This window comes from Lutzomyia longipalpis, chromosome 3 (genome assembly GCF_024334085.1).
Source record: "Lutzomyia longipalpis isolate SR_M1_2022 chromosome 3, ASM2433408v1".
Taxonomy (NCBI): domain Eukaryota; kingdom Metazoa; phylum Arthropoda; class Insecta; order Diptera; family Psychodidae; genus Lutzomyia; species Lutzomyia longipalpis.
In genome coordinates this window covers 13,323,846-13,348,994 of record NC_074709.1, presented here as the reverse complement: position 1 = coordinate 13,348,994, position 25,149 = coordinate 13,323,846, and the positions used below count along the sequence as shown (strand labels likewise).

Here is a 25,149-nt window from a genome sequence, read left to right as displayed (position 1 = left end):
ATAAATAAAAGAAAATGCACACAATCAAAATATTTTCACCAACTTCCAGAAACTTATTTATATACTCTCATCTTTTATTTTATTTTATAGCCCAACAATGAATTTATATCAATGACAAAAGTTTCCCACACAGATAAAGTTGTTTTGGTGGAAGACTTCTAAACCAAAAGCTATATGAAATATTCTGAGAATTCCTTAAACTTTGTGCCGTGTTCTGTGCTCAAGAATAGAAAATTAAATTTCATGCATAAATATTTTCTCTCTATAGAGAGAGAGAAGGAATAATAAATGAAACATTTCTATGAATTCCTTTTGAAAAGTCTCTGTGAGTGAGGTCAAGAAATAGCTCGTTTGTAGGACTTTACAGTTGAACTCTCAATTTTCCCGAGTCACACACAAACTGTAATGAGTTTAATTTTAAATTCAGAAACTTTCATTACAAGTTTTCTTGTTAAACTGAATGGAATGGAGTTTTTTTTATACACATTCTTAAGAAAATTCTTGTAAGTATACAGCGTGAAGTAAATGTGGTTTGTTGAGGAAGGTTCTTTCATTCTCTTCATAGAAGATGAGGTTTTTCAGTAATGTAAATTAGAACGTTATTTTAATGCTTTTAAGTTAAGACGTTTCAGGTCAAAAAGAATTCTTTTCAAAAAATGAAGTTTTAATTGAAGTAAATTCTTATCTACGCTCCTGGCTTCAAATGGTTGATTTTTCATATATTTTCACTAAATTCATTTTTATTTCAATTAAGGAATTATCATGCTTTCCAAATGATAAATATTATTGAGTAATTTTCCAAAATAATCAGTCACTAAAAGAGTCACACACTTGCGTCATTTTTTTCACATGAACGACACGCGAACTCTCTCAATGGTTCCATTGATAAACCAAAATGCCTCAAATTTAACATGAATGATGTCTATGCTGGCATATGCTGATATATATTCCTGATGTTTGGCTTTTCACACACACACGGTGGGAGTCTCATTTTGTAGATGGGAGAGATTATTATCCACAGTGGATTATCTCATAATGCTCCACATATTATGTACTGATACGGCAACACTACACACAATAACCGGCGCAATATCGATATAAATTTAACAATATAGAGATTTGTCCACGAGTATTAATGAAATAGTTCCATATCTCCCGTGTGCTTGCATGCATATTCCACATACCCCGGGAAATGCAAGCTGGGCTTAATTAAATTTTCAGGCATTCCACTCCGGCAGGAAGTGAAGAGAAGTACCATTTAACAGTTTGTATGAATTATTTGCACCCCTAATGGAGAGCTTTTTGGGGGATGTTGCACAAATACATAATAAAGCTTTTGATGTGAATTTGGGAGGGAGAAGATTGATGAAGATTTTACCTTTCTTGCGTGATTTAGCGATGGCCATTGCTTCGACTATACTTCTCACCGCTAGATAAACGATCACAGACCACGTACAGTAGTAGATGAGGAGTGATAGAAGGTCCATGGTTTAATGACTCGCCCGCGAAATTAACTTATTCATCGAACCACATTTTCCACAAGAACACGCACTCCGTAAATTTGCACAGCCAATTAGACCACCACCCAATTGATTAAATCAACAACACCCGAAACTTGACTTCTGACGGCACAGACCCCCGAAAAAGTGACTCAAGGTGCGAAATTCCAGGTGAGACACTCCACGTTCACGGAGTCTTCCAAGAACCAACACTCTTGGAATTATGTGCTCCACACACAATCAAAAGTCCAAACAGCAGGGTTGACAAATTGCCTTTCTTGGGGAATCTCCTTTGGGGGGAATAACTCTGCGGGGAGATTTCTCAAAAACTTCTCCCACACTTCCTCGCTTGACTTGCAGAGGTCAAGCTGTAGCTGAGAGGAAATTTATGAGTGTGGAAAATCCTAAGGGAATCCCTTTGGGAGTAAATGGGTGGGAAAAAAAGATGAAGTCTGTTGGTGAACACAAAATAAATGCACGAATTTACATTTCAACGAGGAGTTTGTGTGAACACTCAGCGAATACTCAGTGGAAACTGTGGTTGAGATGACCATGAAATGATCTGTTAGGTCGGTTAGTCTTTGGCGTCTTTACGGGCAAAAAAATTCAATAAAAAAACGAATTAATTGTTTGAAGTTATTGATGTGTAAGCGCGGGCATTCATAAACACGTTGATTTTATTTTAAAATGTTTGTAACGAACAATTTAAAAATCTTCTGTGTTAAATAATCAAGAACTATTTCTGTAAACTCCTTTCCATGATCATTTATACTGCTAAATGATTTTATTACCTACTTATTCTGTAGAGAGCTCTATGTATTTTCTCATTACTTAAAAGACATAAAATAATGAAATATGATGTATGTATCAAAACTAATTGCAGGAATTGCATAAACATCACGCTACTAATCACGTTTTACCTACGCGAGCTTTTGAAGTTAATTTAAAATTTCTCAAAAATTTACCTATGAGTGTGTGTCGAGTGATCTCATGGGGTTTTCGCCCACCCACAACTGTCAGAGTCTCTCCAAACTGTTCCTGATATGAATTTCAATGTATAAAATTTTTAATTAAAATAATTGCCCTTTCCACGTGCAAGTTCCACACCTGGATGGAATAATTAGAGCTCTAAATAGGTTAATTGCCATTTGCTCCTGTTGTGTGTTCAAAAAGAGAAAAGTTCCGAACTCCATTACACTTTGGTGCTCTACCCAACCCTGAATCAATACAAATTAGAAAGGTGTGCGGGGGTATGTAGCACAATTGATAAGCGCGGAATTGTGTGTGAATTTCAAAATGTTTGCGTTCTACGTGTGCTTTTGTGTCATTTGAGCCTCTTAATCTTATCTCTCGTGCAGAAAAGAGATTTTATTTTTCACTTCCTCGTGTTACCTTTGCCCAAAATTGCAGCTGGTGGAAAGAGATAGCTAAGTATACGTAGTTAATGGTCAAAAAGCCGCTCAATTATCGAATGACTGTCAATTCAGTGGAAATCAGTTTCCTAATTTTCCATTGTTTACCCAAAAACCGCTTTGCGTAAGTTTCTGGGGGTATCCCGGATCATCAAATTAGATCTTGTATTTAATTTTCACATTTTCACGTGATTTATTTCACTAAATTATAGGAAAAAAACAACCTCACTAATTTATTCTTCACACATCTGGGGTTTTTTTTTCAAATTGAATTTATGAATTTTCTTAGCAGTTTCTTAGCAAAAACAGGAAGAAATTTCTTCTGCAATATAGCCATGAATACTCTGAGGAAATCTTTTGTGTAAAACCATCTGCGTGAAAATCGATAGCATTTCCTTCACATTTATTTTTTTTTATAAGGAGAATACTTGAACAGAAATGGCCATTTGTTTGGGAACTGTTTCACTGACAAATAAGTTAATAAATGTATGGGTTTTATGAAGGAAAGAAATTGTAGAAAATTTTAGAGATTCATTCATTTTTTATGCGGGAAAATTGCAAAATAAAGTGGAGTTTCATAGCATCTTTATGGGTATTTCTTTACGCCATTTCGCGTAATAAAGATGACTTCTGTAAAATTAGTTGAATGAATATGTAAAACGTGTCAATAAAAAGTTTTTTAATATAATTTTTTTTTGAAAAAAGGTGTTTCTGGATTCTGTATTTCCTTGCTTAATTATTAATTAAATTTTGAGAAAATCTTCCTTTATACCAGTTGGACGACTTTTAGGTAACTTGGATTCGACCATAATTTTATATTTTAAATTGCTTTGGAAACCTGTTTTTTTTCCTTTCAGAAAATGACAGAAAACGGCATAAGAAAAGAAATAAAAGATCATTTTAAAAATTTTCTGTTCAATCGTAAGAAAACAAAGAAATACATTCTTTTAACTCAAATAAATTATAAAACTTGACAGACATCTGACAGATCTCGTCGAAAGAAGTAATAAAGTACATTTTTTACGGAACTTATTTATGTAAATAATACGCGTCGTTAACATATCAGAATAAAACTAAAACTTTTTTTTAAAAAATATATAGCAAACAATCACACCCTCATGGTTTCTTTTCGATTATGGATGTGTATTTAACTACAATATATTTCTTCCTTTCAACCGTCTCTCTTATGGGGTATCGCATACTCTGCAATATGGAACTTTTATGTAAAGATGCGGGGGAAGAAAAGTTTTTCAGCAAAGGTGAGAAAAGCCTGTGATTTATGCGTTATTTATGTATGTTGAAAAAAATCAATTTTATATTGCACACACCCCTTGTCGCCCAATCTTCCCACACATTTATCTCATATTGACAAGGAATGTTGTGCAGAAGAAAAAAGAAAATAGGAAACTTTCCTGGCGATGATTTTTATGCATGATTTGAGCAGAGTGACGATTCATGTTGATTTTAGTCACGCTTCGAAACACACAGAAAATAATGTTGGTTTGAAAAGCATGCGACTCCACCGCAGAGAGATTACTTATCAGTTTACCAATTTGTCGAGGTTGACGGCAAACTGATGCAGTGTACACTGTGGCATTTCCTCTTATCAAATATCCATAGGCATTTGGCGATAGCAAGAGAAGCCCAAGAGGCGCCCTCCGTGAAAATAAACAACCAACAGGTGTTCCACCTCGATTGCCTCGGCTTTTCTCGCACCTTCACATAACCCTCGGGAGACGCTGTAATTATTTTCCCATCGTCTCGCACGGTATCTTTGGTCCATTTCTATCATCGTCTCATGATGGGGGAAAAAGCCAAAAATTCACCTCTTGGGAATTTTCCCTGAAAATCTCCTCCGCACGGCTATTTACAAAGCTATGGCGCCACATGAGAAAGAAAAATCACGAAAAGCTCCTTTTCAGTTTCGTTATAAAGAAAACTGGAAGAAAGATATTAAAAGTTTGTCCATTCGGTCAGTTTTCTTTTCTTGCATTTGGAAAATTTATGCGATTGAAGCTTCACGCGAAGAAAAGTGAATGAGTGATGAATGAATTCAGCAAAGTCTATTTTTGGGATCAGCGATATTTTCTCAAGGGCGGTACATGAGGAAAATTGCAGAGAAAACGAGAAAATTTACAATTCAATTGTTTTTTCGAATTTGTCTCACAGCACTATTTTCCCTTTTAGTCAACTTTCAGTTTGTTTAAGCTTTTAAAGCTATTTATGTTAAACTTTTCTGCAGTTAGCTTTTTTTTTAATTCATCCCCACATGGTGGCTTGCTGGAAGAGAAAGTTTTGTGGAATATATGCAAAAAAATATGATGAATGCAAATATGGTTCGAATTATTCAGTGGAAAAAGTGAAAAACTTTACATGAATTAATTTGTAAGTTCTCCCATTGATCTTCATGCAAAAAAGTCCAGCAATTAGTAGAGTTTTGTAAGTTAGAGATTTATTTTTAATTATTAGAATTTAAAATTATTTTTCAGTTAACATTTCGTAACTTTGTACCATAATATTAAAAAAAAATCATAAAATCCCAAAAGCATCGCGTGAAAGTTTAACTTTTAAATTCTCAATTGAAGATTTTGCTGAAAGCTTTTGAGAATTATCTGAGATTTGCACACCTTGATGGCTAGCCGGAGGTGCTTACGAGGAGAAATTGAAAATTGATGGAATATTACATCAAAAGAGCCACCCTTATTCACAAATAATATCCCCTCATCTCTGCAGGAAGTAGCTCCAACTTTGGTGTCCGGAAGCAATTTAATACCTCCACCCCCGCATGGATGTTTGATGAAAAATCCTTTTGTACATGAGAAAGGTGCAATGGGTGATAAAAGCTCCATACAGTCGTCTATTTAACCTCCGTGGGTTGAATCGCGTAGCATGTGTAGAAAATAAAATTCAGACAAAGGGCGGAATATTTGACATGAAGAAGAAAAAGTGTGAATTTTATGAAGAGAATGACGAACTACAAACACCGTGTTTTACGTAAATAATAGGGAGTATAAGGAGGGTACGTGCGGGGTTTCTTCTTTTTTTTTTGCTCAGCGTGGCATATGCAAGAGGGTTAAGAATGTGCCACACACACACATCACATTCCACCCTCTGTGCGTTTTTGGGGGGATAAAAATGTACAATAATCCCAAAATCAATATTGAAACAGAGGAAAACGCACGCCTTGGGGTATCCCAGGCACGTATAATAATTTCTGTGGCCAAGAGAATGAGAACTTTTTTTTCCTGGGCAAATACATCGTCCCATTTAGAATTAAAATTCATTTTTCATATCACAATTTTCGTGAAATTTTTATCAACAAATTCCCCTTCACATTCACAGCATTTTCCAACCATTTTTCAGAAGGTGCGGACAGGCCTTGAGCCCCCGCAAGGAGACGAATGGTGTGTGCCAAGATCCCTTTTACACAGTACCTGTGAAATATTTAAGGACCATCAGCATTCCAGAAATGTGGTGAAAATATTTGCCTGGTGTAATTGAATATTCTCGAGAAAAAAAAACGTTAAAAGTGGCAGACAATATAAAAGATGGTACGAGAAGACTCTTTCGGTGTACATCCCTTACTGTCCCCCATAGGGAGCATGTCGATGGAGGCACCTGGTACTTCCAACTGGAATCATCCCATCATTCATTTGTCACTCTGTGGAGAGCTTTTACCTTCTTCTGGCCCTAAGCACTAGTCTGCAAAGGGCAGAATAAATTTTATTCTATTCTATTTTACCTTCTTCAAGTAAGTATATACAACGCAAGTCCCAGAAGACCAGCAACATAATTTTTATTTAAAAATTGCACCCCCGCACATTTTCTTCTTAGGAGGAGAGCCTCAAAAATATTTCCCATTAAATAAATTCACTTTGAGCAATTTAAAATTCAAAGCAATATAAGAGCTTTCTCCCACGAAAAGTCCACAATATATGTATATATTTTAAGAAAAGCTCTCAGCATTTGTTGAGGGTATGCTTAAGAATAACTTCCAAACCAGACACGAAGCACAAAATTTTCTTAACCTTTTACAACGCACGGACAAGTCGAGCTCATTGCATTAGTTGTCCGAGTGAATAAAGCATTTAGAACAGAAAGATAATTGCAGAACTTTCATCCAGATTAATTTGTTACATAAAGCAGAAACATAAAAGCTGCAAGAGTCAGCTAAATGTGGGAGTAGCGAAAAAACAGAGGGGAATTTCCATTAATTTATTGCCAATGAATGGGAAAAAGTATGTGAAAGAGAAAATACATAGTTGAGCATCAAATGGACTTTGGGGGATGAAATTGTCAAAGGGTCGTTCAGTGAATGGTGGAAAATTATGTTTGAGTATAAAAGAGGTATTAGAGAAACTTTTTACAAGCTTTTACAAAAAGTCTTAATTATGTAGGGAAACCCAACAAAAATATCCAATTTGAATAAATTAAATTTTATCAAAACATCTTCATTAAGAAGTCAATAAAGAAGGTTGAACGTATACCGTTTTTGGTTGAACCAGTAAATGAATAAACTGCTTTAGGAAAGAACACTATGAATATATTTCAAAATCAAATTTTTTCACTGAATAATTTCTACAAAACTAAGATTAGATTTTAAAATAATGACATAGTTTTTAGTAGTGTGTAGCCCCTTTGAAAATTGCATTACAAATTCACGGTGCGTAAAATCAAGATTTATCCGCCAATATTTCATTTTTTTCCGTACACCCAAGAGTAGAAAATTGTTCAAATTACCTTTTACTCCTCTTCTTCTGTGTTATCCACCCTATGTGGGGAGGATTGTGTAGCTGGTGTAGCTACCCTTAAGCAGCTGCTATATCCATTATTGCACATCCCATAATTAAATGGAGCAGCCAGTTGATAGACACGGTGATTAAATATTTTTCATCTCTGTTCACAAACTGATCCTTCGTCTACCGCACTTGGATTTTTTTTTGCAACACAGACACTTTTTCTCGCTCTTAGTTCAGTCCATTTGCATTCATTATGAGATAAAATGCTTTTCCGCTCACAGCTTTTTTTTCAACTCCTTTCGCGCGTCTCCTTTCGTCGTATCACTTTGCTATCAGTTCATGAAATATTTTGCACAAAAAAAATTATTCTGCAGTTGAGGAATTTTTTGTTTCTTTTATATTCTCTAAAGTTAAAATGAAAAATTTCAAATGAAGTAGCGTGACGCGGGGAAAATCTCTGTGTGACTTATTTTCGCAATTGGATTTTTTTTTCTCTGAACCTTCCCATCGTTGGTAGGGAAAATGAACTTACATAAATTTTGTCACTCCCAGAGAAAATGGGAAAATCTTGTGAGTATGGGAATGAAATGTGAGGGGAAATATGATCTCCATGGGATATCGCTTAGATATGAATTTCACAGAGGAAAAATCATCAGAGAGGGAAAATCCCTCAAAGGTTGAGAAAATTCATCTATAAGACAGGAATAAGGGTTGAGAAGGGATCAAAATTTTGTGCAATTTAGGGGGGGGGGATGAGGGAGGTTAACCCCCTAAATATTAAAAGTCACCAAAGAGGACGACCCAGTTTTTTCTCAATTTTATCCCAATTTCTCCCCAATTTCTTATAACGAAACTTTAGAAAGTTTATGAGGGAATTTGTAAGCTCAAGGTCGATTTTGTAATAAGCTTTCGAATTTTTTTTTCAAAGTATGAAACATATGAAGACTTTTCCACAAAGACCCTAAAGCCAACACCGAGTCATACACAATAAATTTTCCCCGGGAAAAACCACTGGAATATCACAATCGCATTAAGACAAGAGAATCAACGCACGTCTCAACTTTTGGATTCCTTCTTCTCTCTTTTCTGCCCAAGAATTATTGTTATTAAGTATGTAAGAAACCCGATTTTCCAACTTTTCCATCCCAACCCAGAGGTGGGGGAGGACAGAATCTATGTGGTTTCACATGGCAACATTATTATTTCTGTATATTGAATTCACTTCCTGCGGGGGTGTGTGTGTGCGGAGAAAATTCACAGAAATTCCCAAGAGATAAGGAAAGTTCAGGAACTTGTTGCAAGAAAATAAAATTGAACGAAATTTCTCCCTCCAAGGCAATAGATGAGGAATTTTTCTGAAAAAAAGTTCTATGAAGGAAAATTTTTTGAGCATTAAAATAAGCTCTGAGTAATGTTGAAAATAATTTTTTATTAAATGAAAGTTAAATTTATTTTGAACATTTTGCATTAGTTACGGTTTTAATTTAATTCTTTAAATTGTGTCATGCTAAATTATGATGTATAAATAGCATAAAATCGTATTATCCCCAAAATAAACTTCACAAATTATAAAATATTAAATGTATTAAACTAAAATTGTATTACAAAACCACTTATGTTAACAATTTATTTGTTATTGAATTAAATTTCGATTCATCGCATAATTTGTATAAATTATTCAGTTTTCGTTTAATAAATATCCAAATTTAATTAATGCATGGAGATAATTTTCCACATGAATAAATTAGGAAATCTGGAAAGTACTGTAGAGGTTCCCATCATTGCAGTTTATGCAAATTTTATCCCTAAAAAACTTTAATTAATTAAAAACTTTATTTAATTACTCCAAATGCAAGTAGTAGCCCAGAGTACGGGCGAGCTTTTCTTATTTGTTTATTTACAAAGCACTTGCAATTTGCGAATTTGGTGGTAACTCGAAAGGTTGAGAGGGGTTGTTTTTTTCAAGTGCACAGAGGAGGTAAAGAAAAATAAATCAGTTTAGAAAATAATCTCGGTGAGTTCTTTATCGAGGGCAGGGCAAAAATTGTCTGAAGAGGGTCACACGGGGTTGCGGGTGGTTGAAAGCTGAAGTGGGGTTTGTGATTGTAATTCAGTGTGTCCGGGGAAAACCAATAAAACCATGAAGTAGGGGTCGTCCTTTGTCATGGAAATTGTCCCTTCTAGGCACAAATGGGGAGATTTTTCCAGGAGACAAAAATTGATGTTGAAGAGACACGAAAAGTATACAACATTTTGCATTGCCCAAATGCTATTTATCTGCCCACAAAATGATTGGGGACAAACAGAAGGGGGGAAGGTTTGTTGGAAAATTGCAAAATTGATGCTGGAAATCTAATTACATAGATTTGCGAGACATCATTAATAATAATCTCTTCCTCTAATTTAGCCATGGAGTGGGTTTTAATTATTGCCATATCCTGAATTTTTTTTTCACCGTCGCCACGGCCAAATTGGATGGCAGATGGAAGCATCTAATTAGATCGAAATGATGCCACGGTGGGGGCGAAAAAAAAGTCATCATTGTAATACGATACAAAATCAATTTGAACCTTTTAATTAGTCTCGCACAGGTCCTGGGGACCAACAGCACACAATATTCGCTTCAGCTTCCACTTTGAATTTTCACGAGGAAGAAAAGCTCACAGAATTTTTACTTTAATATTTCTCAAACACTTTTCTCGAGATTTTATTTTCTTTTCTTTTTCTAGAGCAAGAATGCTACTCTTTTGGAAAATCCTCTTTTGCCTTGTGAGGATCAGAAAATCCAGCACACCTGGTAGAGGCACGACTGAGCTCGCGAAGATTTCCCAGACGACTAACGGATTGGGATCTAGTGTGAAAATCACAAGTGGTTGTGGCTCTCTTGCACGTTTTCTCTCCTACGCTCACACGGGGAAAATCTCTCACAGGGTTGTCCATATGAATTTTCCGCCAGTACGCACAAGAAAAGCCTTCAAATTCAACTGAAAGTAACCAAAAAGCACTTTCCATTGTGTGTGGAAGCAATTTCACCTCATTGAATTTCCTTGGATTTTCCTTTAAATTTTACAAAAGAGAATTTTCCTTTTGAGGAGTCCTTTGCAAAATCCACAAGTTGTTCCGTGAAAAGTCTCTCAATGACTTCCCGCCGACCAAGGAAATCGTTGCCCTGGGCAGACTCGCTCCACGTGGCATGCGCAACACTTGCAACATCTCTCCCCCCATCATGCTGCCACATTGCACCCGAGGAGGCCCTTCATTCACCTACATGTTGCTTCGTGGCGCGTATAAATATAGACTTATTGGGTTCTCCCGCAGCGGTGGGTGGGTTGGGTGAAATTTCAGGGATCTCTCACAAGCTGCTGCTGTCCAAATAAAATCCCAAACATAGTCCCAATGAAGCCACCCCCTGCAACTATTGGCTGTATGGCATAGAAAGCTCCCACGGGCTCAATAATTTTGTCAATTTCCATCCATCATGACCATAAATGTTGAACAATGTGCGGCATGCCAATGAAATATTATTGAAGAATTTGGATTTATGGAATTTTGAGGAATTTTAAGGGTAAATCAGTGGGTTGGATGATCATTTTCCTTGTGAGGAAAATCATTTTCAACAATTTTGTGAATGAATTGAAAAATTGTGAAAATTATTTGATTAAATTAAAATCATAAATAAGGGATGGTCACGTTATTTTGGAAACTCGGGGACTTTCAAGAGCGATTTTCAAGCCAATTTTTAAACCAAAATTTTGAAATCTACTTGCACTCTTGTTAAATGGCCACATACTGATAAGAATTCAGTATTTTTGATTTAGAAAATAAATTTTTGTGCTCAAAAAATTTATTTGAAATTCTCACATTTTGACCATTTTGTTCCTGTAGAGTTTCCAAAATAACGTGACCATCCCTTAGCATAACCTGAGCTTTTCTTTAGACTTTTAATAACATTAATTAGTTAATTAATTAGTTTTTATGAGCTTTCTCGAGCTTTTTTGTCTTGAAGAATGTTTATTCAGTGCACATTTTCTTACTCCTTGGAGTCAATTCATATAAGGAATAAAATGTAGAAAACTCATGGCTATTAAAAGAAAAGTATTAAAAAATAAATTTTTAGAGCTATATGAAAAGTTGAAATATTCTCATGAATATTATTAAACCATTTGCATTTTATTTAGCACAACAAGTGAGACTTTAAATGACTTTAAACGATAACAAGGGTCACAACCCTCTCTCCGTGTAACCCCTAGTGAAAATAAATGGCTTATAAAATGTTTAAAGACTTACATGTAAATTTTCTCATTGATGTTGTGTATGGTCAGAAATTTTTGAGTTTATTCTGTTGGGTTGAGAAGTACAGGGTGAAGCAAAATTATTATGATAGGAGGAAAGGTTATTGATACGTAAATTTTAAAATAAATTAAAATGATGTTCGATTGTTTATTGGAGTGATTGTTTTGATGCAATTTCGTGTCAATATTGAATTTATTATGTTGCATTTATCAAACTAAATGGGAAAACTTTAACTAAAATCACCCAAGCATAATTCCATTTAAATGCAAATGGTTAAACTTCATTGGAAATTGAAATAAAATCAACCGAAAATCATATCAAAATATTATTAATATTTTCATGAGAAAAACATCATCAAATAATATTGATTTCTCATCAATGAAATTTTGTCAATAAAATTCCCTCCCAATCTTCGCAGCCAGAAGGTTAATTCACCAAATACACACCAAATCACCCACATGATCGTAAATTATTTTATGACACACACTGTCCCACAGCTAGAGAGAGCAAATTAAATATTCATGTAGGAAATGTCCTGTATAGTGGTCGGAAAATCATTGGAAATTATTGCTAAACAAGCATCTTTTGAGTATTATGTTCTCAACAACACGATATATGGGGCATTCAAAATTACGATATAATGATATAAATGCCTTTTAGTGGCCATTGAGGTAAATTATTAATTTTAACCCAACCCCCTCCTCGTTGTCAAACTCTAATTAAACTTTATTCCACGCAACATGCTTTTATGTCCCTCGGTGAAAAGTTTTGGGTCATGCAGGCTTGTTTACATCGCCTCCCAAAAACATCCATCGTGTGACCAATTTACATGGTGGTTTTATCTCTTTGTCAAAGAAAACTTCATTCATTCTTTGTGTGAAAATGCGGAGAATTATTTGAAGAAAAATTTAAGAGAATTTTCTTAAATTTTAACCTTCCCTCAGGGAAGGGGGCAGTTAAGAAAACATTGGGGTGTGTGGGAAGGGGGGTCAATATCTTTTGATCCCAAATACGAAGAGGGACAAACAAAGACTGTGAGTGGAAAGAAGCTTATTTTCCCGAAAACTCTCTGTAAAAGCAAAATATTTCCTTTGAACACTCTTTCCACACCTTCTTGAAGGTTTTTCCTCCATAGAGGGGTTGGGAAAAAGCATTATTGTGCTTTCTTTTGGATCTCAAACATGGTCAAATAGACGCGATTAATCGTTCTAATTAAAAGGAAAGAAAATATAAATTGTAGACATTTTCATATAGAAGATTCTTCTGAGAAAAATTAATTTACAAAAATATTTCCAAAGATTTTGATTTTTAAGGGCGTTGCAAAGTAAAGATCAATTAATCTCTCATTCTAATTAAACTCATTTGAATGTTTTGTAAGCTTGAAAAAAAACTCCAAAACACTGCAAAAAATCATCTTTAAATAAAAATTCCCTGACCCTGATTTTTAAAATAATTTTTTCCATTTCCCCTGGCTTGAGATTTTGCGAGAGATTTTCCTCGAATGTTTTATCAACGAAAACAGCAGGATATCTCATGTGTGTGTGTGAGGAGAAAAAAAGAGAGTATTAGGAAGATCTCTATCGATTTTACGACTGGCACTGACCAGAAGAAGTATTTTTGGTACCACGCATCCCAGAAAAAGAACATCTCCGGTGGATGGGGGATTGGACGATCTTTTGATGCTCTTGGTAGAAATATTCACGCATGCAGCAATTTATTTACTTTACCAACCAAAACATACACTCTTCGACACATTCGGCATCATTAAAATCATAGTTTTATTGTGATAATATTAATAGAACTTTTGTGTTTAAACTTTGCTCTGTGCGATTTTCATTGAAGATCTCACGATGGTGAGAAAAAGGTCAATGAGGCACTCAGTTGAGTACTTTGGCGGGAAAATGTCTGGCATGAAAATTGACTGTTGCGCGAGGTAAAAAAATCACAATTCAGAGGCTTTTCCCTGCCGGAAATTCCCTGTTTTGCATTCCTTCGGCGTGCCTTTCTATGCTAATAAAATCTCAAAAGAAGAAAGGAGGCCAATGACAATTTTGATTGGACATTTTCCTCCTCTCACTCGGAAGAAAAACACTCACTGATACCGAAGAAAGGGTTCACAATTGGTATTTTCTGGGCTATACAAAAAGCTCTCTCGACAGAAGGTCAAAAATGAATATTTATGCCGTGAAATATACGTGAATGTCAATTTAAATTAAAGCGCTGGAGCTTTACGTGAAAAAAAACTTGAGGCAAGAGTGGACCATATTTTAATTAATAAACCCCATTTGAGGATAAAAAAAATTCTTCGTAGCGTGAAAAGTCATCTATCTTAATTAGAAAATAACTTGGCGACCGTTTAATGTAGCGAAATGCGCGTAAATCATTTTATATATTTAAAAAAAATTCTCTTTGCTCTTTATTTTGTTCATGAGAGTCTCACGGAGAAAAGAAAAGGATGTGTGGGGATCATTTAGAATTTAAGGAGGGGAAACTTTAAAAAAAAGTTTGGATTACGACGAAAGGTCAAGTGAAAAGATTTAGATGATTATTTCTTTCCAAAATGCTAGAAGGGCCAAAAAGCTCTCATTGCACTTCAAATATTTTTAGTTAATGTATAAAATTACATATTTAATTATTTTGGGATTAAATTAATTTTTTGATGACTTAACTCTCTTTCCTTAGCTTGGCCATAAAATTCTTCACAGAAAGAGAACGAATATTTAAATAATTATTATTTTTCTTCCACATTTTCTTTCCATTTCCATTCTTTTTTTTTTCTTTAAATTTTCTTTCGCGGTTGCGTGGCAAAGGATAAAATTGCCAGAAATAAGCTGAATGTGTAAATGGGAATCTTATCAAAATTGAGCTTGAAAGGAATCTCAAAAGGGAATTCCATCGTTGAAAAAAAAACTCGGGATGAGGATGCTTTGCATAAATTTCCACGCACGAAGCTGAGATTTCCGTCAGAGAACTTTTAATTGGGAATCCCAGAGGAGATCCCAAAAATCTACCACCCCTAAAAATCTCTTCCCTCCAAAAGGTGAGGAATAAAAATCCTTGGAGTTGTCTAACGATTGGGGTGATAATCTCAAAATCCGCCCATCGTGTTCTTTTCACACGAAATTGATTGATTGACAGAGTCCCCCCTGAAAGCTTCAGAAAGCAAGTCATCCTACTCACCCCTTCCACCAACCAAACAAAAGCTCCTCATTAATATTTAACCCACGAACTAACATGAGTGACTTATAATAAATTCCACGGCCTCCAATTAATGTTTTTTCAAGTGCAAACTATAACAGTTTGTGTGTGGGCTACATCCCAAATTGATGCATCTACAAAATTTAATGCTCTGACCAAGGCCTCGAGGATTTATTGTTGAAGTCGATGTAGTCGTTAAGTTGATGTATTTATGGCACTTTGGATGGCTTTCTGAAGATGAAATTGTGCTAAATTGATCTTACAAATAATTCTCTGACCCTCTTAATCGTCTCCTCGAGACATTCACAGTCAGTGAGATTTGGGGCAAAATCGTTTTTGCTCTAGAGTTGATAATGCTCCTGAAGCTCCTTTTATAGATTTGAGAATTAAGATTAATTTAATTGAATAAAACGTACCAATTTTCTTATCTTTTTCTTTGGAAATAAGTGATTAAATTTTACTCTGTTAAGACATGATTAAAAAATATAAATATAAATATAATGATCTTTAATCTATTTTTAGTGAATTTTCTTAACTCTGATTTCCGAGTTGGCTATCCAAGGAGATAATCTTGAAGACATTGTACATTAAATGGATGATATGGATGGTATAGATTGATACGGCTATGGCTCATGGATGACAAATTTAAATCCATCGCACTGGGTCACGTAGAGAGGTGAAAATCCTACCCCTGAAAGATTAACCCCTTTGCACATTCCACACAAATCATCTTTGCGTAGTACCCTTTCGTGCTCCACCTTCCTCTGTAATTAGCTAACGAAATAATATTTAGTCATATGTGGGTGGTTGAGCACAGGGAGGCGACCTTTATATGTCCACGAAGGCACTCAATAGTGTCACAAATTACCCAACTATTGAGTAAAGTTAATTAATCGACTTTGTGGGATGTCCGAGAAAATGTTTGCCTAAAAGCTAATGGGAATTCCGGGACTTTCTGGAAATTCTCCTCTCTTCTCCACCCGAATTCCCCATAGTGAATGGGAATGTAATCAAAATATATATTTAATTGGTTTACAAGACATCCACCAAATGAAATTTCTGAAGGGAGTTTGAATTATTTCAAATACGACAAGAGCAAATTCAATTGGCTTCTTTGCTTACTTTTCACGCTCCTTCGAACCGGAAGAGTTTTCGCAAGGAGGTGGATTCCATGTTTAACTGACGAAGACGTATTGGGTCAATTTCTTGTGGGGGTACACCCCCATTAAATTGGTAGATAAGAAAATTTAACAAAATAATCCCTTTGATGGATTTATAAAGTGCTTTCCTTTATTAAATTTTCCAAAATTGAAAGCTCCCTGGGTACAACTTTAAATCCACAAAACTTTCGCAGCATTATGTAGGTGCTACTGTAGCTTAATTAAAGAGTGAAAAGGAGTTGAAGCGCTCCTCTCTTTATAATGTATAAAATACCAAACCACTAATTTCAGTATTTAACCACATTTTGTATTAAAACAAAGAAATTTTAATTGACAACAACAACGAAAAAAAGCTCCCAGAAATCATCTAAAATTCATTTTCACAATTTCAATAAAATCAAGGGAATGCTGTAAAAACATCCCGAAAATACAAACAACCCTTTTTGCAAAATGACAAACCCCATTAATTTAACCTTGTCAATAATTTACTCGAATAAAATTCCTTTCAACCCCCACCCACGCATCAATTGAAAAAAATTGGATAAATTACAGTGAATTGAAAATTTTCCAATAGGATTGATTAGGAGTGTTTTCATTCAATTCTGGGGGGCTTTTATTGAATTCTCCATGAATAAATAAATAGATAGCAAAAGGTATATGAGATGATACATAAATAGAATATATTGGAAATAATGTTTTCTATGCAGAATTTGCTGCCAAATAAATGAAGTGAGTTTCACTTTGTAAAAGACGATGAATTGCCGCTTGGAAAATGCAATTTCCTCAAAGATATAAAGAGTTGCAACCAGAAAATCTTTTATAAAATATTTAGAACCTTTTAAAAATTCTCTTAAATAGTTCAAAAAGGGGAAATTTGATAGAATTGCATAGCTAATTAGTTGGGAAAATAAAATATTTTGAGGAAATAATTTCTCTTTATTGTTAAAGTAATCAAACTTTTAGGAAAGATGCCTTTTCATATGAAACTTTTGCTTCATTACCACCCACACCAACCACACCGAAATTTTATCGGTATGAGAAGTAAGAAAATACTGAATCATTATTTTCTCATCAACCCCTTAAAACTAAAGGCAATTTCTCATAAGAAACTCATGTAGAAACTTATCTAATTACAATGCAATTTTCCTTTCAATAAAAACATGAAGATAGAGTTAATAAAACTCGTGCTCATGATAATAAATTAATTTAGTGTAAATTTTCCAATTAAAAAATTGTTATAACCCACCCCCGACTCTCTTTCTAATAATTTGCAGTATTTTCTTATTTAATTTTCTGCCACCTTCCCAAACTAAGCGATGAATTAGCACCCACGACGAGAAAATAATAAAAAATCCCATCACGCACCAAATAATTAAATTTCCACTTGCGGTTCTTTTGGTTTTTCCACCTTTTTTCTCGTTTTTTTTTTCTCTTCAAGACACCTGCTGAAGATGCCCTTACCCATCTGTTTGGCAGAATTAGCACGTTGCTTTGCGAATAATTCAATTTTTATGTGATATTTTGTAAAGAAGACCAATTAAGTGGGAGTCCCACCAAGCAGTTCATTATCGTGCGGTTTCTGACCCCAACATAGTACAAAATTATGCGGGGGCAATTTCTGGGTAACCTCATAAATTTTACATCCGACAAAAGCGAGTTAAAGGTTGAAAAAATTAAGAAAAAGAAAGTTTATTTTTTTAAAGATTATTTTATTGTTGAAAAACAGTCAATATAGGGTTATTGTGTCGTTTAGTTTTCGTTCTCTCGAAATAATGAATAAATATGCTAGAATTTCCGCCAAAATAAATTTTTACTTGAATTCTTAATTGATTTGCAAAGATAATTCTAAGATACAAAGTCTTATAACATAAAAAAAATTTTCATTGAGCTTTTACGTCCGTTAAAAAAGCTTTGACCACATTTATGTTCAAACTCACATTCAATGCCTCTTCAGCACCGACAGCGACGCTGTACGTGATGTAAGAGAAAGAGTAGGAAATAATATGTATGTATGTATGTATGTATAAGCTTGGGGAAAATTGATATAATAGAATAATTGATGTTGAGCAAAATTTTCTTATGTAAAAATTAGGCACTCTTTTGAATTTTCTTGGTAAGTTTTCTTAAAAGAAAATTCATTGAAAATAATTAAAATGCGGATTTTTAAAAATATACAAATTCATAGAGGGATTCAAAAAATATGCAAAGCATTGCAGAATGTTCATCATCATCATCTTCAAAAGAAGAAACGGAAATGTTCTAATTCGAATTTTCCAACTATTTTAACTAAAAACATTTAAACGTTTTTTTAACTAAATAATTTTGATTATTGACCCTCAATCTAAGCTGAATATTAACAAATTAGGCTGAAAAGGTTGAATGCTGTCTGAAAAAAATATCTCTCCCAAGTATTAAAGAAAGGAGCGTTCTAATTCGTTCTTAATGGTTTTATCCTGATCATATTCTTGTACCAAACCCAGTCTTGTCAAAATATTTTGTTATTTATCAAAAAGGAAATCAAATATATCAAAATACATAATTGTACGCAAGAAAAATGTTTTAAAATTAAGAAAATAAATTCTTTAAATTCTTCAATGAAAAGAAATCTGTAATAGACTAAATGGGTTAACTTTTAGTTGCTCTCTCTCTCTCTTAGCTTTGATCTCTTTGATATTCAGTGGCAGGAGAGAACAGCGATTTTATTTCTTGAATACACACAAGAAAACCATCTTAGGGAACCCACGTGTAGAATTGGTGTGCTCGTCAAGCTCACGAGAATGCCTTCGTGGCTTTGCTTTTTGAATGAATTCTCCATCTCACTTTCACGAATGGTCTCTGTCTCTCTTCAGCACCTTCTTCCATTAACCACCTGTGTTTTTTTATGTTAGTTTTTCTTCACTGAGCTTGGGTGCCCGATGAAGAGACGAACCTGCATGAGGCAAGCAGCGGCAGTTGGTGACGAACAATCAGCCAGAGAGGTTGTGTACGCGTGTGGCTGGCATTTTACTGAAAGAACAATCACCTGGTTTGATGATCAATGAATTTCGTGCCTTCCCCTGCACTTATCCCCGTTCCTTGCTGCCTCCTGCCACAGTGCCAGTGTAAAGATTGTCCGCAGTGTGAGTTAGGCGTGGGGCCCCATCCAAGTCCCACACAGTGCTGCGGAAGTTGATTGTTTAATTAGTGGGTGTGTTCAAAGTGGAAGAAGTGATAAGAGATATTGACTCTCTTCTTCACTTATATATACAAAAGGGGCCATCCACAGTGTGCTGGATCAGCAGGAGAGTGCGTGACACAAACTCATCAGAAAAAAAGTGAGAAGAAGTAAAAAGAAACATTTTTCTCAAAGTGATTCTCAAGAGAGATCATCGCGGAAAGTCCACAAAACCTAGTCACAGAGAGCGCGCATTTGATGTGGAAATGGGGTTGGAAAATTGCGCCTAAAATGGTCAAAGGTGCTAAAGACCAGTTTTAAATGCTCGCCAGTTTGAGCTTCATTCAGTCATGCTGCTTTTCAGGTATGTGTGCGCACTTTTAAAATTTATCTTATTCTTCATTTTGAAAATTTGCAACAAGATTTACGTGCGCACTGCTGCAGCATGTTGGGTAACTGCACTGCAACTTTGGGAGCGCATTTCTTGTAGGTGATTTTAATCACTATACGTCATGCCACACGTAAGCTCACAATGTGTCTCCATCGATTAATGCTATCGCATATCACATCGAAGGAGGAAAAATGATTGCTTGTAACACATTTTAATTGATCCCAGAGAAGAGATTTGCGAAGAGAGCATCACCCAAAGCGAAAAGAAAAAGAAGAAGAAAGATATCGACTTAAATACCAATAAAATTCACAAAATTCACAATGTAAATGCGAATTTGTGGCGTCTATATTGCTTTTATGGTTAAATTTTATGGGGATTTATTGGGTATACCACGAAGATACATGGTGGACGAAAAATCTTTATTTTTTTATAATTTTTTTAAGAATGTTTTTATTCAAAAAATATTATATTTATAATCCAAAGCTTTCAGCTTTCGTGTTGAAAATTTTAATGAAAAATCACGAAAGATTTTCCACTTTCTCTTAGGATCAGGAAGAATAGTTGAAAGCTTTGATTTTTTTGCAAAAAACGTTCAATCGGACACACCCTGTTGGATTTTTTGGTCAATCTCGCAGAGGTGTAAATATTTAATTTTATTATTCTCTCGATTGTGACACAATTATCTTCTTTTCGTGACATTTTTTTGGTCATAAATTGGCTATTTTCAGATCACTTTTCATATTCCTTCTATTCTTTCGCCTTTTGGGGGTTTTAGATCATAGCTCTACAAAAAAAAAGTTCTCTGAAGTCATCCTCCGCGGTGTGTTGGTTTGGAATTCTTTTCCCATTGTGATGACGTGCATGAATCACAAATATTTCAAATGATTGTTTTTACTTCTTGTTTAGAAGAATTTTATGTCTTGCTTCACCTTCTTCCCGAGCGTTGTATCGGGAGGTGCCTCACAGAGAGATGAATTATTCTCACCCAAGTTGAATGAAATTTATCATTCTAGACATTCTAGAGTTGAAAATTGATTCTTAGCGCTTTTTTTTGCTTTCGTGCCACCATAATTACGTTAAATTTTTGAATTTTGACATTTAATTTAAGGAAATGTCATTTTTAATTTAAAAGCTCAACGGAATTAAGGGAAATGGTTGACAAAATTGATAAAATTTGTTCTATAACTAATTTCTTTGAGAAACCTCCACATTTAATCTTATATGATATTTCTCTTGGAGAAGGATAAATAAATTGGGGAGTTGTTGTGTGCGAGTTGAGAGGCAAGAAAAAAAATGACGATGATTGTTCTTTCGTGGCTCCACATTGTTTGTTGCTCTCGCAGTTGGGTTTGGGAAGAAGACGCCTCCGCACAAGATCAGAGTCATTGAGGAGTGTGTTAAAGGTGAAAAGGAGGAATTTTTTTCTTCATACTGCTTATTGTTGACACCAACAAGAAAAGTGACTCCACAAACAGAATTAATTTTAAATGCCTGACTCTGTGTGGGTTTTTTTCAATCGTTCTGAAGGGGTTTTTGGAGCAAAATTTTCTATAAAGTTCTCTCCTAAAAATCATACATATGGAGAGCACAAGATAAAATGCAATAGATCGCCCTCATTTTTTTTTTCGTGACGGAGGTGCATTGAATGAAACATTTTAACGGACTTGTGCAGTTGATCTCCCACATTTTCTTGTTACGTTTTTCTTTTTCTAATGCGTGGCTCGTGTGGCCCCCCCTTTTGCCTAACCATTTTGATCGGAATATCGCCGTGGAATCCATATTTTGTGGGCACTTTTTTCACTCTCCTTCCCCTGGCATGGATTTTTGTGGGTATGTGTGTAAAACTGGCAAGTGAAACGCGCGGTTCAACCTACGGTAATTATGTCTATCGTCCTACACAATTTTATACATCTTTGTTGTGTGTTATTCAAATTTGTCGTTTTTCCATTCAGAAACACCTACGCGCCATCGCGAGTTGTTTCACATTCATATTCCACCACATTCAATGCATCTGTGGAGACTCCACGATCACTTTGCTCGCTCTACGTGGTGCTCAAAGTCTATTCAAAAAGTTTTAACTTTTTTGATTTTGTGATCATTACTTAACTTTTCTTTTTGAAGAAAACGTTAAAATTGAGGAGAAAAAAGATTTTTTTCTTGAGATTCGAACCGAAGGTAGATCCAACAGATTGTGGTTACGCTAACGATCATGCTAAGGCTTTAGGAGAAATTTTGGACGACACTTATTTTCTTGTTACTTTATTCTTTCCAAAAATATGAAACAAATATTTTTAGATTAGAAATAAAATAAAATTATTAAAATACTTAAATAAAAAAAACTTTTTGAACAAATCTCTGCCTGTGACACAAGATCGGTGGGTTTGGTGGCTCTCTTGGTGTCTCTGTACCATGTGGACCCAAATGAGATGTTGCATGGTGGAGAGATCACGCGCATTGGGGTCTCTTCTCATGCTACTTTTGCCCTTCTTCGATATTATTGAGTAAAAAGATGAAAAAAAAGAAAAAAATCCGAGAGTAATCTCCGCAAACATGAAGTTCTGGATTCTGTGTGTGTCTTCTTGGTGCGATCACACGATCGAGCGAATGGATGGTGTTGTGAGGTGATGAAAATCCAATTTAGCCGCCAGATAATTCTTCGAAAAAATCCCACTAATTCGATTAGCGCATTGCGCAAAGAGCGGCGTTTGGGTGGAATTTCAAATATTTTGATAAAACAACACCGCGCATTGATCACATTAATCATTTTGGCTTTTAACATGATTTTTTATAGGTAGATCCTCTCGATGTCTCTGAGCTTTCATCTTCTTCACATTTTCATTCAACAATCCAGTTGACGATGTGTCTTGATTAGTTAATAATTATAATCAAAGCTCGTTCTTCGGGATTTGAGAGACTAATTTCATGGTCGATGCGATGCTTTGAGTTAGAATTTTACGTTTCATCGCATTAAATCTGTGTGATTTCGTGGATTCGGAATGATTTTTTTTAATAAAATGTTTATGGGAATTTTTAATAAAATTTATTTTGTGTTTTATTTTCAATATTTGTTAATTAATATTAAGGAAATATACTTTGGGAAAAGGTCAGAGAGTCGATGATCAAGTTTATTGCTTCTTTGCCATGTTAGTAGGGGTAAATTCTTTCAGATTTTAAGCCAATTTAAGGAAAATTTACTAATTCAAAAAATAAAAATTTTATCGATCATCAGAGATCTTTTGTTTAAACGTTTTTTTTTTAATTTTTAATTCTGAATTAATTTTTAAATTAGTGAAAATATTAGGATTTTTATTTTTGAACCCAATTCACCCCGCTTTACAGTATACCTGTACTTGATCTTCATGTGATCTTGTGGTGATAATTCTCGGCGATCTGTGAAGATAGTTAATAGCGGTGAAGATCATCTGTGTCATCGTAAGTGGCTAAAATAGATCGTTTATCGACATATCCTGCGGGGAATGGAGATTATTCAATTGAATTTATTGAGAGAAATCTTCTGCTGGATTATTGAAATTCAATTGAATGTCATTTTGGTTGAGGCGAAGAATAAGATGCACGGAGAATAACAAGGGAGATCAATTTGACTTCCTACCCAATTTGGTGTGAAGGAATAATATAGAGATTTTCGCCATGACAATATCGCCATGATCGCGAGCTGCATTCAAGCTGCGGACCATTGATCGCATGAATTGATCTTCTTTTTTTTCTCTTTCTGTCTTCTTGTGCGATCAAGGCGACATTCAGCAATGTCGCAAGAAGATCACAAAGAAATTGAATGGCGAGAAATGAAAATTTCTTCGTTGTGTGCTTGAGATATACAACAATGTATATTCGATCGTTGGACTTTTTTCTTCACCACAATCGTCCTCTTGTGCACAATAAAATGCCTGTCTTTATGATGTAGCATGAGGAGTATGGAAACATGTCGCGCACCTATCAAGGTGCTATAAATTCAAGACAAATCACCTCCATTCATTGCACTTTGGGTTTATTTGCATTTCATTATGACTAGCGAGAGTTTCAGCGCAGACCATCTATTTTTGAGCTGTTTGGGTGCTAAAGACTGAAAAAGGAAATGAATCAATTGCTGGGATTGTTCTGCAACAAGCCCAAACGCCATTCTCTGTGTTCATCCACCTTCAGGGTTTATTCTTTTTTTTTCTGTTTTTCCTGGCATACAGAGACCATGTGTGGGGTCTTTAGTGAGGAATTTCACTAAATAGCACCCACACTAATGAATAGAATTCTCGCTCTTCCATCCAACCAGCAGAATCTGCCCTTTTCTCCCCCTCAAACTATTGCAGTTTTTTTTCCTCTGCCATTCACGGGAGAAGCACAAAATGGTTTTGCCATGAATGAGAGATGACGTGAAGAAAGAATATAAAAGTTTTTGAAAAACATATTACACCGGAAATATCCAACTTGTGCATTCACTGAAAAGGAAAAGCAACAATGCGAAGTATTCAGGGTATTAAAACATTCTGCATTGGATGAAAAACTATTTTGTCTCATACCAGTGATTTCTCTAAATGCAAAAGGATCGTTTTAGTCATTTCAGAATATATGGAATACAAATTATAAAATACTACTGAAAAGTTTCTGTTTTTTTAGCTGTAATTCTTTTCCATTAGTCACACATCGAAAATTTGGGAGACAAATAAATTGAGGAAAATTGCTTAATTTCATATAAAATTGCATGTAAATTATGTAGAATTTTGGAGCAAAGACTTAAGGAACTTTTTTATTTAATAATTTCAAGAAAATTAACGTAAAAAGCATTTTTTTTAAAGTTAGGTTATGTATAAAAAGAATTATAATTTTTTATCTATTGCGCTAAATCGGCCATAGTCTAAGGTCAATATTGATATTTTATTGCTGAAAATTCCATTTAAAATGCATTCAATTGAGATTTCAAAATCTAAAAAAAATTAATTTCAGTTTTCAATCTATTTTCTAATTAGCTAAACGCCTCTTGACCCTTTTGGACGGCAAACTTTGATCAATTAATTCCACGCTTCTCTCAGAAATGCGTTTGATAACATTTTTTGCACATTTTTCTGCAAAATTCCCAAGCGTTTGTTTATGTAAATTTGCATATAGAAACATCAACTTATGCGACCTCTAACCCGACCACAGTTATCAACCCAATATATAGACTTTCATGCACTGAAAATAGATTTTATTATTTCTCAGAAATTTACATTGAAATTTGATATGATTTTTTACGTTTCGTGTTTGCTATTTAATAAATTTCCACTGAAAGTATGCCGAAGACAGATGATCGC

At 34.7% G+C, this 25,149-nt stretch overlaps 3 protein-coding genes across 5 annotated transcripts in view; 1 reads left to right on the top strand and 2 right to left on the bottom strand.

Annotated features, from left to right (window-relative positions):
- Positions 1–10,467, bottom strand: part of LOC129793155 (potassium voltage-gated channel subfamily H member 8) — a 59,321-nt gene extending 48,854 nt beyond the window's left edge. The window contains exons 1-2 of one of the 3 annotated variants that reach the window (XM_055832877.1): positions 10,221–10,467; positions 7,652–7,979 (exon numbers count right to left, since the gene is read on the bottom strand). Coding sequence is in view for 2 of the 3 variants with exons in the window: in XM_055832875.1 (XP_055688850.1) it covers positions 1,379–1,487 (109 nt within the window). In the remaining variant the exon portion in view is untranslated. Of the gene's footprint in view, positions 1–1,378; positions 2,022–7,651; positions 7,980–10,220 lie in introns of those variants that run through there. The other 2 variants (XM_055832875.1, XM_055832876.1) reach the window with 2 other exon arrangements.
- The window catches only part of LOC129793173 (uncharacterized), a 1,136,769-nt gene that overhangs the window by 892,563 nt on the left and 219,057 nt on the right, over positions 1–25,149 (bottom strand). The window lies entirely within an intron of this gene.
- The window catches only part of LOC129793172 (uncharacterized), a 17,853-nt gene continuing 11,952 nt past the window's right edge, over positions 19,249–25,149 (top strand). The window contains exon 1 of the mRNA XM_055832928.1: positions 19,249–19,819. Within this exon, the coding sequence (XP_055688903.1) occupies positions 19,806–19,819 (14 nt within the window). The 5' untranslated portion in view covers positions 19,249–19,805. The remainder of the gene's footprint in view (positions 19,820–25,149) is intronic.